Consider the following 12,745-nt stretch of genomic DNA (forward strand, 5'->3'; position numbering starts at 1 on the left):
ACCACGGCCCAGTGCTACAAATACAGCCATGTAGAAGAAAGCAAAAATAATGATAAAAAAAAAGAAGAAAAAGAACATGGAGAAGAAGAAGAGAACACGAAGAAAAAGAAAAGAAAAACAGCCCGCCTGCGCGTTTGGTGGCTACAGGTTGCCCAACGCCGTCCTTAGATGCTTCATGCTTGCTTGCTCGCTTACCCAGCCTTCTCCGCGCCCGATAAACTCCCGAATACGAAGCCGACTCCCAGCCACAGCCCATCACTCTCACGACTCCAGCATCTCAACATCGCGTTCCTGCTCCAACGCGCTCTCATCGTCTCCATCAAATGTATCCGACCCTGCTGCTTCTGCCTCAATCTCTGCCTCAGCCTCAGCCTCAGCTCCCACTCCATTGACTGTCATCTCGGGCTCGGCAGGCGCCGCTTGCGCTTTGCCCTCGAGCACTAACTCCTCGTCATACATTGCCCTGCCCGCCTTCCATGCTTCCTTGAACCAGTCGCTTAGCCTGTTCTTCTCCAGGTGCTCTTGTAGAATATCGTCGTCAAGCAGGTTGTCCCTGATAATAGGTTCGCGGAGATCCTCGGCTGCAAAGCGCACGCAAAGCTCGCCATGCGTACCCCCTGCCCCCAGAAGATCTCGCAGGCTCTTGGGCCATACAATCCGAGCAAATGGGTTCTCGGCTGCGGAAACGTTAGCGGACGAATACCCTTTGCTAAGACTTGGCAGCTTACCACACATCCTGAACAAGGCCCGGAATGTCCATGATACTGCAGTATCCCGGAGCACATCGGTGATCCTAGCGTCCGTAATGTCCCTTGTGTTGTTGATCGTAGCCCAGTCATCTTTGATAGCCAGTCGCTTCCACACCAGCTTCAGTAGGCCTTCGCGTGTCGTCCGATGAATGTTTTGCCAGCTCACAACTAGGACTCTAAAGGCGTAGACGAACTCGTCTCCTCCCAGCAGAGTCGTACCCTCCTCGCTGTCATCCGCATTCATCAAGGTAAGAATGTCAATCATGAGAGCCGCGTCGATCACCTTGTGCTGCACAAGATTCTCAAAACCTTCCTTGAGAATCGCCTGATGCGCTGGTCTGTCCTTGAGACGGCCTTGCCCAAACTCATTCATCAGCAGTTCGATGGCAGAGTCCTCGTCTAGAGCACCCGTAATCACAGGGAGCAGTCGCTCGTAGACCTCCTCTTGGATCTTGGTGTACTCCAACTGCTGTTCAATGCTCTGGAACATGGCTTCGCGCATCTTCAGAGCCTTTGGCTTCTCTCGGCGCCCATCAAACAGTGGTTGCTGTTCGTCGCCCTCTTTCGCCTCTTTCTTGCATAGGAGAGCGAGCTTGGCCATGGACAGCTCCACACGCTGACACCACGAGTTGGTCTCCTGCTTCGAACCAGCCTCGTACAGTGCCTCGGCTGCGGCCTCGTAATCTTTCTCGCCGCATACATCGTTGATCCATGCCAGCCGCACACGTGAAGGTTCAGAGCGCAAAAATTTGGTAAGCGCTGGTTGGTTGAGGTAGTCCTTCATGAACAGCTGGCCCGCTTGGTTCTCGGTAATGTACTTGTTGTAGAAGGCTCCAGCCCACTCGTCGCCGTAGATGGCAAAGTAGCGCGCGATACGCTCCTTGATCCGGTTGAGCTTGACTGTGCTTTCCGCCTGCTCCATCTTGCTGCGTGTGCTCGCCTTTTCTGATTCGAGCCAGTTCGTCTCTTCCCAAATGAGGCTCACCAGCGTGGGCATGTCCCGGTACTGTTCAGCCAGCTTCATACCTTCGGTTGCGAGCCCAATCTCCATCAAGCCCATAATATGCGATGGTCGGACATTATTGTTCCATTCATCCTTAAGGCTGCGGCCCATTGCTCGCGTCTTCTCATCACTCTGCGCAAGAGCCCATTGGAAGCGCTCGATATGCGTTTGACAACCCAGCTTCACCAGGCGAGGATTGTCTTTGCCAATCTTTTGCGCAAGAATCTCCTGGTAGCCTTCTTCGTAGTTTTCCACGGCAAGATTCCGGCCAACGTCAATGAGACTGCGAATTGAGCTGACAATGTTGTGAGATGATGTCCAGAACTGGGGAAGCAGGTCGTAGCCTTCTTCTGGTCTGAGAATGCCGTCGTCGAGACAATCATCATCGAGCCCATACAATTCTACATTGGCTTGCCGAAACTCAAAGGCAGCCTCCAAAGCCACAAGCATGACATCAGTGCCTTCACTGAGCCTCTGCATAATTGACCCCTGTTCCTTCGCACCCTCTTTCATATAAAAGGTTCGCAGGTAGAACCAGCCCCAAGGAATCAACACGCCTAGTGAATCGACATCCTTGAGGAAGAATTGTCGGATAGTATCGGTCTCGCCAAGTTCACGGTCAATGGGCGTCTTGTAGCGCTCATTCAGGGCTCTAATGATATCGCTCATTAGAATCTTTTCCGGATACGCGTCTGGACGAGCTTGCTGATCCTGCAGTTTGTCCTGGTACCAGTTCCACAGCTTATGTGCAGCCGTTAGCTTTTCCGCGTGCCAAAGCAGCCGCCACTTTGTATCAAAGGATAGTGGTGGGTAATTGCTTTGCAGTTGCGAGATCAAAGTTTGCAAGGCGCTAGTGCGTTGCTGGAATTGTTCGTCCATATTTGAGGTGGTCTTCTCCAGGTAGTCGTAGGATGAGCTCAAAATGCCAGCGCTAATGGCACGCGCCGCCTCCGCAGTCTCGTCCTCTGGAAACGAAAACCGTGACTTGACTGAAAAATCAATAATGTTGCCAGGAATAGTGCTGAAGAATGTTGCTTGCTCAAGCTTGCTTAGTGCTGTAACCTTGGCTCGCTCATTATCCTGCTCGTCCGTACTTGGTGATAGTGCACTGATCTGCAAAAGTCCGAATTGTTGGACAAAGATGAGTGCGGTCGCTCGCTTGTCCTTTCGTAGTGCTATCTCCAGGGCATTCCCAGATATCGTAACATCTGGACGGAAGTATATTGTGTCTTGGAAAGGCAGGCTGGGTCGTCCGGCGTCTGCAAGTAGTTGTGCTTCAGGGCTTTCTTCGGGTCGGGTGAGCGCAGTCACACACACGGCGCCTGGGAACTGCACATATGCGGTGTGTCCGGGTTGCGGGACCAACAGGGTTCCGGTGGGCTCCTTTGGTAGCTGGGGTTGGTGAAAGTTGCGAAGCGGAATTACTCTGTTGACTGTGCCTCCGGTTCCTGATAAGACCAGTTCGAGGAGAGAATAATTTATCGAATCTCGACCAGACAGGGCCACCAATACGAGAAGCTCAACAACATCATGTCTCTGCTGTTGTTCGACAATCGCAAAGTCCAACACATGCACATCCTGCTGACTGCGTATCTCCGGCACTGTGTCAACCTGGAGCGCCGAAAGAATTGAATCGTGTACATCCACATCCTGGTGATGGCTATGTTGTCCTGACCAGCTCAAATCCCAAAGCTGAAAGAGTCCGTTCTTTGTTGCGGATATGACATCCATATGGCCCTTTGACTGCGAAGTGCGGGCCTTGACTGAGGCAATGGTTTTGCGAATCGATCCTCCCAATAGGCCCTTGAGGCTGAAGAAGCTGCCACCCGAACTATTGGGCGCGCTCAGAACGGTGGTTACAACATTGGGTCTGCCTTGTGAGTCGCGCAGGGTAAGTTGAGCCAACCTGCCGCTGCTAAAGACCAGGACATAGCCGGCATGCTCGACGTCTACCAGGTCGGTTATGGTTTCCCCAGAGTATAGCTTGACGAAGCCCTCCACTCCTTGTTGGCGCTGGGGATAGAGGCTTCGGGTATCGGCGCTGTCGATGCTCTCCCAGAAACTAATTTTGCCTGTTGAAGGCGCGAGTGCGACGACACCGAAGTCGTTCGTAGGGCCGTTGCGGACGATGGCACCTAATGGCAGAGGCTCAGGTAGTCTTAGACCAAAGCTCAGACTTAAGGAGACGACCTTTGTAGGGCCGTTCGGGTTGCTATAGTCCCAGACGAGGGCTCGATCCGAAGTCAGGGCGAGCGCGAGACCGGCTGAGGGGAGTGCGGTTGCATATATGGGGGCTGGTGATATCAGTTAGCAAGCGCGCGTCGGACGGTGTGAGGCTGCGGCATACTCGAAGGGCGGAGAAGCGCTGACGGAAAGCCGGGGAGTTTCTTTACGCTGTAGTTTGCGTTTTTTGTCTATAACGTATTTTGTCAGTGATGGCCAATGTCTGGGCTACTCTGTAGACTCACAAGATATGAGCCAGCCTCTTCTTTGGGCGCGCGCTGCTTTGGTGCTGTCTTCTTCTCGCGGACGGGCATGTCAACCAGAACGACGGAATTCTCGACGCTCTGAACTGCATGACCATTAATCTGAACGCTCCCATTTCCATTCATGTGCGCGCCGGCTGGGTCCTTGAAGGCCTCATCGTTGAGCTTACTGCGCTTCCGGCTCCGTTGCTGCTGGGGGCCGTCCGAGTCCTTGCGCTGGCGGCGTCGGGGATTGCGCAGGGAGCTGCGCGCGCTCTGAATCGAAGCCTCTGGCGAAAACATGATGGACGGTGTGTTTTGAGGTGGTTTAGAACGCGAAAGAGCGCGCCGGTGATGGTGTTGGCTCTTCGCTTGGGTTGTTGGTGATTGACAACTAAGAATGCGTCTGTTTTGGAAGCTTTGGTGACAGGGATCCGATCAACGCTAGGACACGGAGTTAAACAACGTGCTCTGCAAACGGATCTCGTACCCTGAGGCCAACCTTTCACAAACGTGGCGCATCAGAATTGGCTATCTAACGATTTCTTGCACATGCATGCATGCATGCTGCTGCGCCCTCAAACCTGTGCGCTTTCATCTACCCATCCATGCACTATATGCTCTCGTTGCACTGCAAGTACAAGCCCAAAAGGATCCCCAGGTACCGTCAAACTCTGAACGCAACTGGCGCTTCCTGCGTGTCCCACCGGCTCAAATGTGGTTCTTGACCAGAGAAAAAACCAAGCACAAACACAAACACAAACACAAACACAAACCTTCAGATTGGCTGTTGTTTCATCACGCCAGGCAACGGAAAGCGGGTTTTGAAGATTCGTTTCTCATTTCTCATAAAGTTACTTATTACAATTTATGTCAGGTACATGAAGTGAAGGCTTTGCATCGCAGCTGTCGACGTAGTAAATAAAACGACATGCTCCACACTGTACAGATGGTCCCAAAGACCCGACGGCAGTCACCAGGCAATGGCTTCCCACGAATCAACTAGCCAGTCGAACCGCAGCCATACCGATACCACTCACGTCGTTTGTGCTTGCAGCAACTAGAACTTTTTGCCATGGTCCTCCTCAGCAATGCTGTTCTCGGTAGAGGTGGTGCTCTGCTTCTCGAGCTCCTCGCCCATTGGGCCGTGGATTGATTCTTCGAAGACGGGCTCAGTCTCGATAGTCTCGAATTTGGTCTTGAAGTCCTTTAAGTTATGGGTCGATGAGTTACTTCGACGGCGAGCATTGGCCATATTAGGCCTGATGTCTTCGACTTCGTCGCCCATGGCACCCCTGCATGTACTGTCAGCCTACTATGTCTTGAGGGCGAAAGGAGGCATGTGATGAACAGCAGGTAGCGCTGCAATAGATTCGTCGGGTCTTTCGGAACATTTGCTGAGGATGGGCAGGAGGGTGTAAGACTTACCAATTGCCTTTGCCGCTGCCGCCCTTCTTTGTTTTGGTTGGGTCAGTGTCGGCATGACCGGATTTGGCAAAGTACTTGGGAAGACGTGCTTCGCGCTCGGCAGTGCCATCGGCAATGCCAGCGTGGTCACGGTCAGTGTACTTGTGGGAGCGAGTCACTAGGTTTAACGGTCAGCATCTGGCGTGGAATTGTATACTACTCGCATTGAGGGCGAGCCATGGATGACGTTATGAGCTTGAGTGAATCCAGCGACAAGTAGATACCAGCGTGGAGTAGATATCAGCGAGTGATATAACGACAAGAGACACTTACTTGTTAGTGTGTAATTGGTGGAGTAAAGTGTGTGTAAGTGTATAATGTGAGAAGGTTGATACGGGAAGGTCGATGTGAGAAGAAGGTTGATGTGAGGGTGGTGTCGAGCTGAAGTAGATGAGAACGGAGCTCGGGATTACTCCAAGCGTGCTTAAACGTACTCTGGAGCAGCGGGTCAGTACATGGTCTCGTGATAGGAGCTTTGGCCCGATGGCGTCTTCTTGCGTAGTAAAGCAGCACAACCGGTTTGCGTACCTTGCAGATCTGACTGGAGTTGGGTTGAGTCACAGCAGAGATGAGCACAAGAGCAATGGCGCGAGTTGAGGAGGGGAAGAAGAGCGTTGATCCGGTCAAGACTTAGGGCAGGCGTAGTGTACCTCACGCGTATAGTTCTCAGAGCGGGGAAGCTGGCAACAGCACCCGGTGCTCCCTTTATATGGGAAGGCACCTACACCACCACGGGGCCTTGTTGGTGCCATTATCTAGAAGGTTCGCTTGCAAGGACCTGATGCTGGCTATTGCAATGTGTAGCGCTGTAGAAGGTAAAGTTGAGGCCAGCGTGGTTTTATCAATCGGATCTTCGGTCCCTGAGCTCTGTGAGGAAAGCAACTGGGGGAGGAGGGGAGCTGGGTACGTCACTTGGTACCTGGCGCATGCTGGTCGCGTGCTTAGAGCAAGAGATCCGAGACGAAATGCTGACAACACCGGCCCAGACTGGTTCAATTCATCAGCCCAGCCATACCTGGGTACTTGTATATATCCAGTGTGCACACAAAGCCCTCGGATTGCGCAGTATCCAAAGTTACTTGGCTCACAACCTCGAGCGCGCAGCGTTCTCTACCCCGGATTCCACAAGTACCTCATGAGCGCTAATGCACCAGCCCCACATAGGCCGGCCAAAGTCATGCGCCGTGCCTCAGTGGCCCCGGCATCACGTGAGGGTCAGCTCGTTTCCGCCCTCGCCATCGGCCCTGGGTCGTATGACCAATCGCCGCGGATTTGTTGCTTGCATCAGCACGCCTCCGAGGCCGCAGACTATCTTGACAAAAGTTTCCCGGCCACGCCTTGGTACATCCACTGTTTTTTTCCTCAAATTTCTGCTTCTCTTTCGCAAGACCTCTTGCTTTTACATTGCATTTTGCGACACAAATTTGCCCCTCCATCCGCACACACACGACGCCACTGTGCCCCGCCATGGCCCCGCGATGCTTACTTATCGGTACGCCGTCCATCGCAGCGCATCCTGAGCAACTTGATAAGGTCTACGAAATCCATGACCGCAAATCAACAGACTTGCAGATGCTGGACCGCATAGCGGCCGGTCTCGTCAATCTGCCCGCCTCTACGTACGATGTTGTCCTTCTCCTTGCCGACGCCGACGGTACAACTCGCGAGAGTCACAAACTGCTAGCACGCGATGTCATGAACAAAGTGGTGGGCGCATTGAAGGTTGGAGGAGTGCTCAAGAGCCAGGCTGGTCCTCTCCAAGGCTCTGAGAAAACAGAGGCTATCCTTGCTGGACTCACGGAAACGGCAGATGGCATGACAAAGCCAGAGCAAGAAGAGGCTGTGTCGATACCGCTCAAGTTTGGCAAGAAGAAGACAGGCGCCGTCAATGGAACAAATGGTACAAATGGTACAAATGGCACGGTCAATCCAGACGGTTCTGTCCCGCTCAACCTCAATGGCAAGCGCAACCAAACCGAACCAGCCAAGCCAAACGGCGTAGGTTTCGTGGACTTTAGCGATGATCTTGACGACCCAATCATTACTGGAGAAGACGACGATTTGATCGACGAAGACGAATTCATCACTGAAGCAGACATGGCCCGGCCTGTCATTCAACGTATGTCCCCAATCCTCTCAATTCGGTTTCTTCAGACTAACAAATTACAGCACCTGAATGCCAGCCCAAGCCAGGAAAGAGACGACGCGCTTGCAAAGATTGCACTTGCGGTATGAAGGAAAAACTCGAAGCTGAAGACGCTGCCAGACGCGCCTCCGCTGACAAGGCTTTGAACGCATTCAAACTGGATGCCGATGATCTCGCTGAGGTGGACTTTACAGTACAGGGAAAGGTGGGCAGCTGCGGGAACTGCGCGCTGGGAGACGCCTTTAGGTGTGATGGATGTCCGTACATCGGACTACCGGCATTCAAGCCTGGTGAGGAGGTGCGGTTGTTGAACAATGATATCCAGTTGTAGGTGTATGTTTGGGCGGAGTTGCATTGTGTATGGCGTATTGGTTGCAAATAGGGTGACATAGATATGGGGCCACTTGGTAATTGGCGTACTAGGTCTGAACTTTGCTCAGATTGATGAGGCGATCAAGGAAGCATGACTATCCCGTAGAAGTCCACTCATGAATTCCATGGTATGGCTCTTTGTATTCCCGCCAAGCCACAATGGGTGTGAGCTGGAACAACTACCGTCATCCAGGGGCTGTATCAAGACCCTAGACAGCGCCCTCATTCCCCAATTGTCAACTCCAACTTCAAAGCCGTACGCCCAGGACCGTAGTAATCAGGTCGGCGCTCAGACTGCTCAAAGCCACATGACGCATACAATGCTCTTGCAGACTGTCTACTCTCATCGACCCACAAAAACACCGTCTGACACCCTCCTCTTTCCATCTGATAGTGAAACATGCGAATCAGCGCCTTGCCTACGCCCTTTTGCCTCTCTTGCTCAACAACACAAAGTTTGTGTAGCCACGCCAGCCTCTTCATCCGCTGATACACGAGATAAGCGATCAATCTTTCGTCATCGTCTTCCTTGAATACCAGTAGCAAGCCCGTGTTCTTTTTCTTCAGCTCAACGTCGTAGTTGAAATGCTCTATTGCGGGGAAGATTTTCTTTTCGAGTTTGGCTACCTTGTCGGCGATGGCTGGGCGGAGTTTTGGCAGGAAGGAAGAAAATTCTTTTATTGTGAAGCCGGGTGGGACTTCTGGTCCTGTATTTGTTGCGACCATCATGTGTGGTGAATGCTCGGGTTAAGCAATGCTGATCTTGCAGGCTTAAAATTCGAATATTGGTGTGGTGAGCTGGGCCTTCAAGTTTTCCGCGTACTCTTTCATATATCCATTTTTGATTTAATGCCTTGCTGTCAAATACCGTAATTTTGTTCTATGGAAGTGAAGTATGGTGGTGACTGACTACAAATGCTACGAGTTATAGTCAAAGTGGGACGCACGTGCTAGCGCGTCACACTTTTGAGGCGGACGCGTCCTATCGATTAACACTCCATAACGCTTTCCCCAACTTGATCCGTGTAACTCAACATGCAACTTTGTCTGTTGCTGAAGCCGCCGTTATACCCCACAATACTGCGGTGATTCGGCATATTCATCGTGCAGAGTTTTCTCACCAAAATCCTGATATAATACTAGGTATAGTGCCGGGATCATGACTGGTCCAAGGAAGCGGCCGTACTCAAACATAGACTTTACGTTGAGAAAGGTCTTCAAGAAAGCTGCATTCAGGTAAGTGGCATGATTCATTGCTAAGATTATCACGCTAATTATTGGCTTAGACCACCACAGCGTGAAGTCGTTCTGGCCACATTAGAAGGTCAAGATGTCTTCGTCCAGGCAGCGACTTCATTCGGAAAGAGCCTGTGCTACCAACTTCCAGCAGTTGTGGACTTTGGCAGTATGTGAGCAGCCTGATGTGAAAGAGTGCCTGCACTGATGAACCAAGTTACCATTGTCATATCTCCACTTCTAGCACTCATGGTACGTTACCTAATGTTCACTTGCATGGAGCCATCTCACTGGGAAATAGAACAACCAAGTCGCTTCTTTGCGCAACGCCAATATCCGCGTCGAAACAATCAACAGCACGACACCCCCTGAGGACAGAAAAAGAATCCTGACAGACCTCCAATGCGGCCACCCACTCACTCGGCTACTCTATGTCACTCCGGAATTCTGTCAAGGTGATCACTTCCGTAAAATTCTGCGAGTCATCCATTCCCAGCGCGAACTGGCCCGCATCGCCGTCGATGAAGCCCACTGTGTCAGCGAATGGGGTCACGACTTTCGTCCATCTTTCCAGCAACTTTCTTTCTTCAAGACAGAATTTCCTGATGTTCCAGTGATTTGTTTGACTGCCACAGCCACAGCACGCGTAAGAGACGATATCATCAATACGTTAGCACTGGACCCAAAGAAACTAGCCATGTTCCGCATGAGCAGCAGCCGGCCAAACCTGCACTACGAAGTACGCTTCAAATCCGACGAAGAAGACCATTATGACGACTTTCTTTCCATGCTCAAAGGGATATACGCTCGACGTGCTGAGAGACCCGAGCGCGTTACTCAACTTGCCTCACAAAACCAGCGCACAGACAACGTCCCAGGCATCATCTACACACTATTCCGCAAAGATTGCGAGTCCCTCGCCGAACGCCTCCGTTCTGACGGCATCGGTGCGAAACCGTACCACGCTGGTCTCTCCGTCTCTGAACGCGCAGACGCCCTATCAGGCTGGATCGCTAACAAGCTCGGCTACGACATCATTGTCGCTACCACCGCATTCGGCATGGGAATCGACAAGGAAAATGTCCGCTTCGTAGTCCACTGGCAGATCCCAAAGTCATTTGAAGGCTTTTACCAAGAAGCTGGCCGAGCAGGTCGCGACGGTAAGGCCTCGCTTTGTATCTTGTACTACGGCCGCGAAGACCGCGATCGCGCTGCCAACATGATGGCGCGAGATATGGCACGCCAACCCTCAAAAAGCGGCGGGCCAGATTCCCAGCAGCAACAACTTATGAATCGTGCAAGGAGCTTGCAAGCGCTCGTGGGGTACTGCGAGGCTACAGATAAATGTCGCCATAAGATTATTGCAAAGTATTTTGCCGACGAGGCGCCTGCGCCGTGTGATTTTGCGTGCGACTGGTGCAAGGATGCTGAGGCGCTAGTTAGAAGGAAGGAGAGGGGGCTGGCGAGTGAGGAGTGGTGTAGTACGCAGAGGGCTGAGGGGAGGTATGATGTCGATGAGTATGAGTAATGGGTCCACGGTGTGCTTTCGGAACTCAGATATACCAATGTACGAACGCATGTCATATACGCACACGGCTAGTTTTTCCACACGATTGAACAGAGATTGGTAAATGTTGAGCACGTTCTCGTCATTCATAACTCATCAGTGTGTTTTTTTTGCTGGCCGTTCCGCTACAGACTATCTGATCAAACCTACTCGATACCTCATTCTCCAAGGGTATCTACCGTGAATCTCGCATCACCAACGCCATCTTCCCATGCCTTCTTGTACATAATCATCGCTACATCAGTCCCAGAGAATCGCAGTGTCCCTCTCGACCGTTGCTGAAACTTATCCGACAATCAAGGCCGCGCTCGGTATCATGCCAGCCTCCTTGAGCGTCATGCCAAAGTCAGTCTTGTCATACGTCTTCTTGGGGAAGTTGGTGGTAAACGTATTGACACTCAGGCCATCCTGTTCCAGCGCGTGTGCTACCTCGAAGAGCGTCGTCTCTACCGGGAACGTCTTCATGACCCTTCCGCTGGGTGTCTGGAGCGCCAACCGAGCCTCAGTGTATGCGCTTGCAGGCTTGCTTGTCGAAGGACCAGAAGATGTCGCGAGAGGAGCTTGTGCGGCTGGAGCAGGGGGAGCCTGACCGGCACGCTTTGCCTTTTCCTCCTCGGCCTTGCGCTTACGTTCCTGTTTGTCTGCCTCGAGTTTTGCCAGCACGCGCTTCCTTGCCTCCTCGTCTGCCTTCTTCTCTGCACGCTTAGCAGCAGCCTCCTTCAGACGCTCCTTCTTTTGTAACTCCTCCCTGATATCCTGCGACTCCTTTGTGGCCTTCATGCGAATCTGCTCGTTTCTCTTCTGGTCCTCCTTGTCCTGCTCTGACATCTTTGCGCGCTTCGCCGCCAACTTCTCCCGTAGCTCCTGTAGCCGCTGCTTCTTTTCTTCTTCTGTGAGGGGTGCGATTTCTTCGGTCGACTCGCTGAACTGCTCGTGGCCTGTCTTTTCGCCGTGGAATTGAGCTTGGTTGACTGATCGGAACTTTTTGCCGCACTCATCGCACACGAGTGATTTTGCTTCTTCTCCGGGCTGGAGGGCTGGGGGTTCGTCTGAAGCTCCGGCAGCAGAGCTGGCTTGCGCTTGCTTGATCTCGTCAATGGACTTGTCCTGGTTGGTCTCGAGCCAGTCGATGGCGGACTGAAGGCCTCCAGAGACTTTGACGGCGAGCTCGGCACGCTCGCGATCAAAGCCCATATCGACGAGAGTATCTAGATCGGATGAGGCCATGATGGTTGTGGCGTTGTAGTCCGAACCAAGTGAGTGAAACGCTCTGGACAATTATCTGTTCAGGAAGGTACACGTATGTCTATTGTAAAGCTAGGCTTGTCAGTCGATGAGTAGGGCGGGTTGAACTTGTTGTTGTATTGGTAATAGAGGGTTCCACTAGGGCGGTGTTATATAACGTACATGGTGCAGGCAGTAGCGGGGAATGGAACGGAACCTTGGAGAAGGTGGACCGTTGATCTGCTGGACAAATGCCTGGAATAAGCAATACCGACTATCTTCACTTTCACTTCAAAAGCGTATGTACTCCCCGCCGCAGCCTAGACTGTATGAATACCGGTAGTTGGACAGTTAGCTGTCGAGGCCACTAAAGCGCTTCCTGAGCCAAAAGCGTCACTGGCGCGACTGCCTCCACGGCAGCCCTGAAGCAACGTCATCGTCTCCTTCTTCCTGACCTCACTCTGCCACCCGCAACCACCAACGACACCCGATACAGACATTCAGTGCCAGCGCGTT

The 12,745-nt window shown here is 52.3% G+C and overlaps 6 protein-coding genes across 6 annotated transcripts; 2 read left to right on the forward strand and 4 right to left on the reverse strand.

The window, feature by feature from the left end:
• Positions 1-261: 261 nt before the first annotated feature.
• Positions 262-4,520, reverse strand: COCCADRAFT_6617 (uncharacterized protein; the record flags this gene model as incomplete). The annotated part of the gene is made up of 4 exons (XM_007716013.1): positions 262-677; positions 729-4,046; positions 4,100-4,166; positions 4,221-4,520. 4 exons carry the CDS (start codon positions 4,518-4,520, stop codon positions 262-264), a joined length of 4,101 nt encoding a protein of 1,366 aa, XP_007714203.1.
• Positions 4,521-5,277: 757 nt separating this feature from the next.
• Positions 5,278-6,436, reverse strand: COCCADRAFT_6618 (uncharacterized protein; the record flags this gene model as incomplete). The annotated part of the gene is made up of 3 exons (XM_007716014.1): positions 5,278-5,512; positions 5,646-5,802; positions 6,406-6,436. 3 exons carry the CDS (start codon positions 6,434-6,436, stop codon positions 5,278-5,280), a joined length of 423 nt encoding a protein of 140 aa, XP_007714204.1.
• Positions 6,437-7,151: 715 nt separating this feature from the next.
• COCCADRAFT_101132 (uncharacterized protein) lies at positions 7,152-8,161 on the forward strand (the record flags this gene model as incomplete). Its single annotated transcript, XM_007716025.1, has 2 exons — positions 7,152-7,803; positions 7,854-8,161. The coding sequence occupies 2 exons, from the start codon at positions 7,152-7,154 to the stop codon at positions 8,159-8,161; spliced, it is 960 nt and encodes a 319-aa protein (XP_007714215.1).
• A 263-nt stretch (positions 8,162-8,424) lies between these two features.
• On the reverse strand, positions 8,425-8,928 carry COCCADRAFT_101133 (uncharacterized protein; the record flags this gene model as incomplete). Its single annotated transcript, XM_007716026.1, has 1 exon — positions 8,425-8,928. One exon carries the CDS (start codon positions 8,926-8,928, stop codon positions 8,425-8,427), a length of 504 nt encoding a protein of 167 aa, XP_007714216.1.
• Positions 8,929-9,361: 433 nt separating this feature from the next.
• Positions 9,362-10,966, forward strand: COCCADRAFT_38417 (uncharacterized protein; the record flags this gene model as incomplete). The annotated part of the gene is made up of 4 exons (XM_007716027.1): positions 9,362-9,438; positions 9,489-9,607; positions 9,656-9,690; positions 9,740-10,966. 4 exons carry the CDS (start codon positions 9,362-9,364, stop codon positions 10,964-10,966), a joined length of 1,458 nt encoding a protein of 485 aa, XP_007714217.1.
• A 324-nt stretch (positions 10,967-11,290) lies between these two features.
• COCCADRAFT_6622 (uncharacterized protein) lies at positions 11,291-12,232 on the reverse strand (the record flags this gene model as incomplete). The annotated part of the gene is made up of 1 exon (XM_007716015.1): positions 11,291-12,232. The coding sequence occupies one exon, from the start codon at positions 12,230-12,232 to the stop codon at positions 11,291-11,293; it is 942 nt and encodes a 313-aa protein (XP_007714205.1).
• Between the last annotated feature and the right edge of the window lie 513 nt (positions 12,233-12,745).

The sequence above is a fragment of the Bipolaris zeicola genome (assembly GCF_000523435.1).
Source record: "Bipolaris zeicola 26-R-13 unplaced genomic scaffold scaffold_124, whole genome shotgun sequence".
NCBI lineage: Eukaryota > Fungi > Ascomycota > Dothideomycetes > Pleosporales > Pleosporaceae > Bipolaris > Bipolaris zeicola.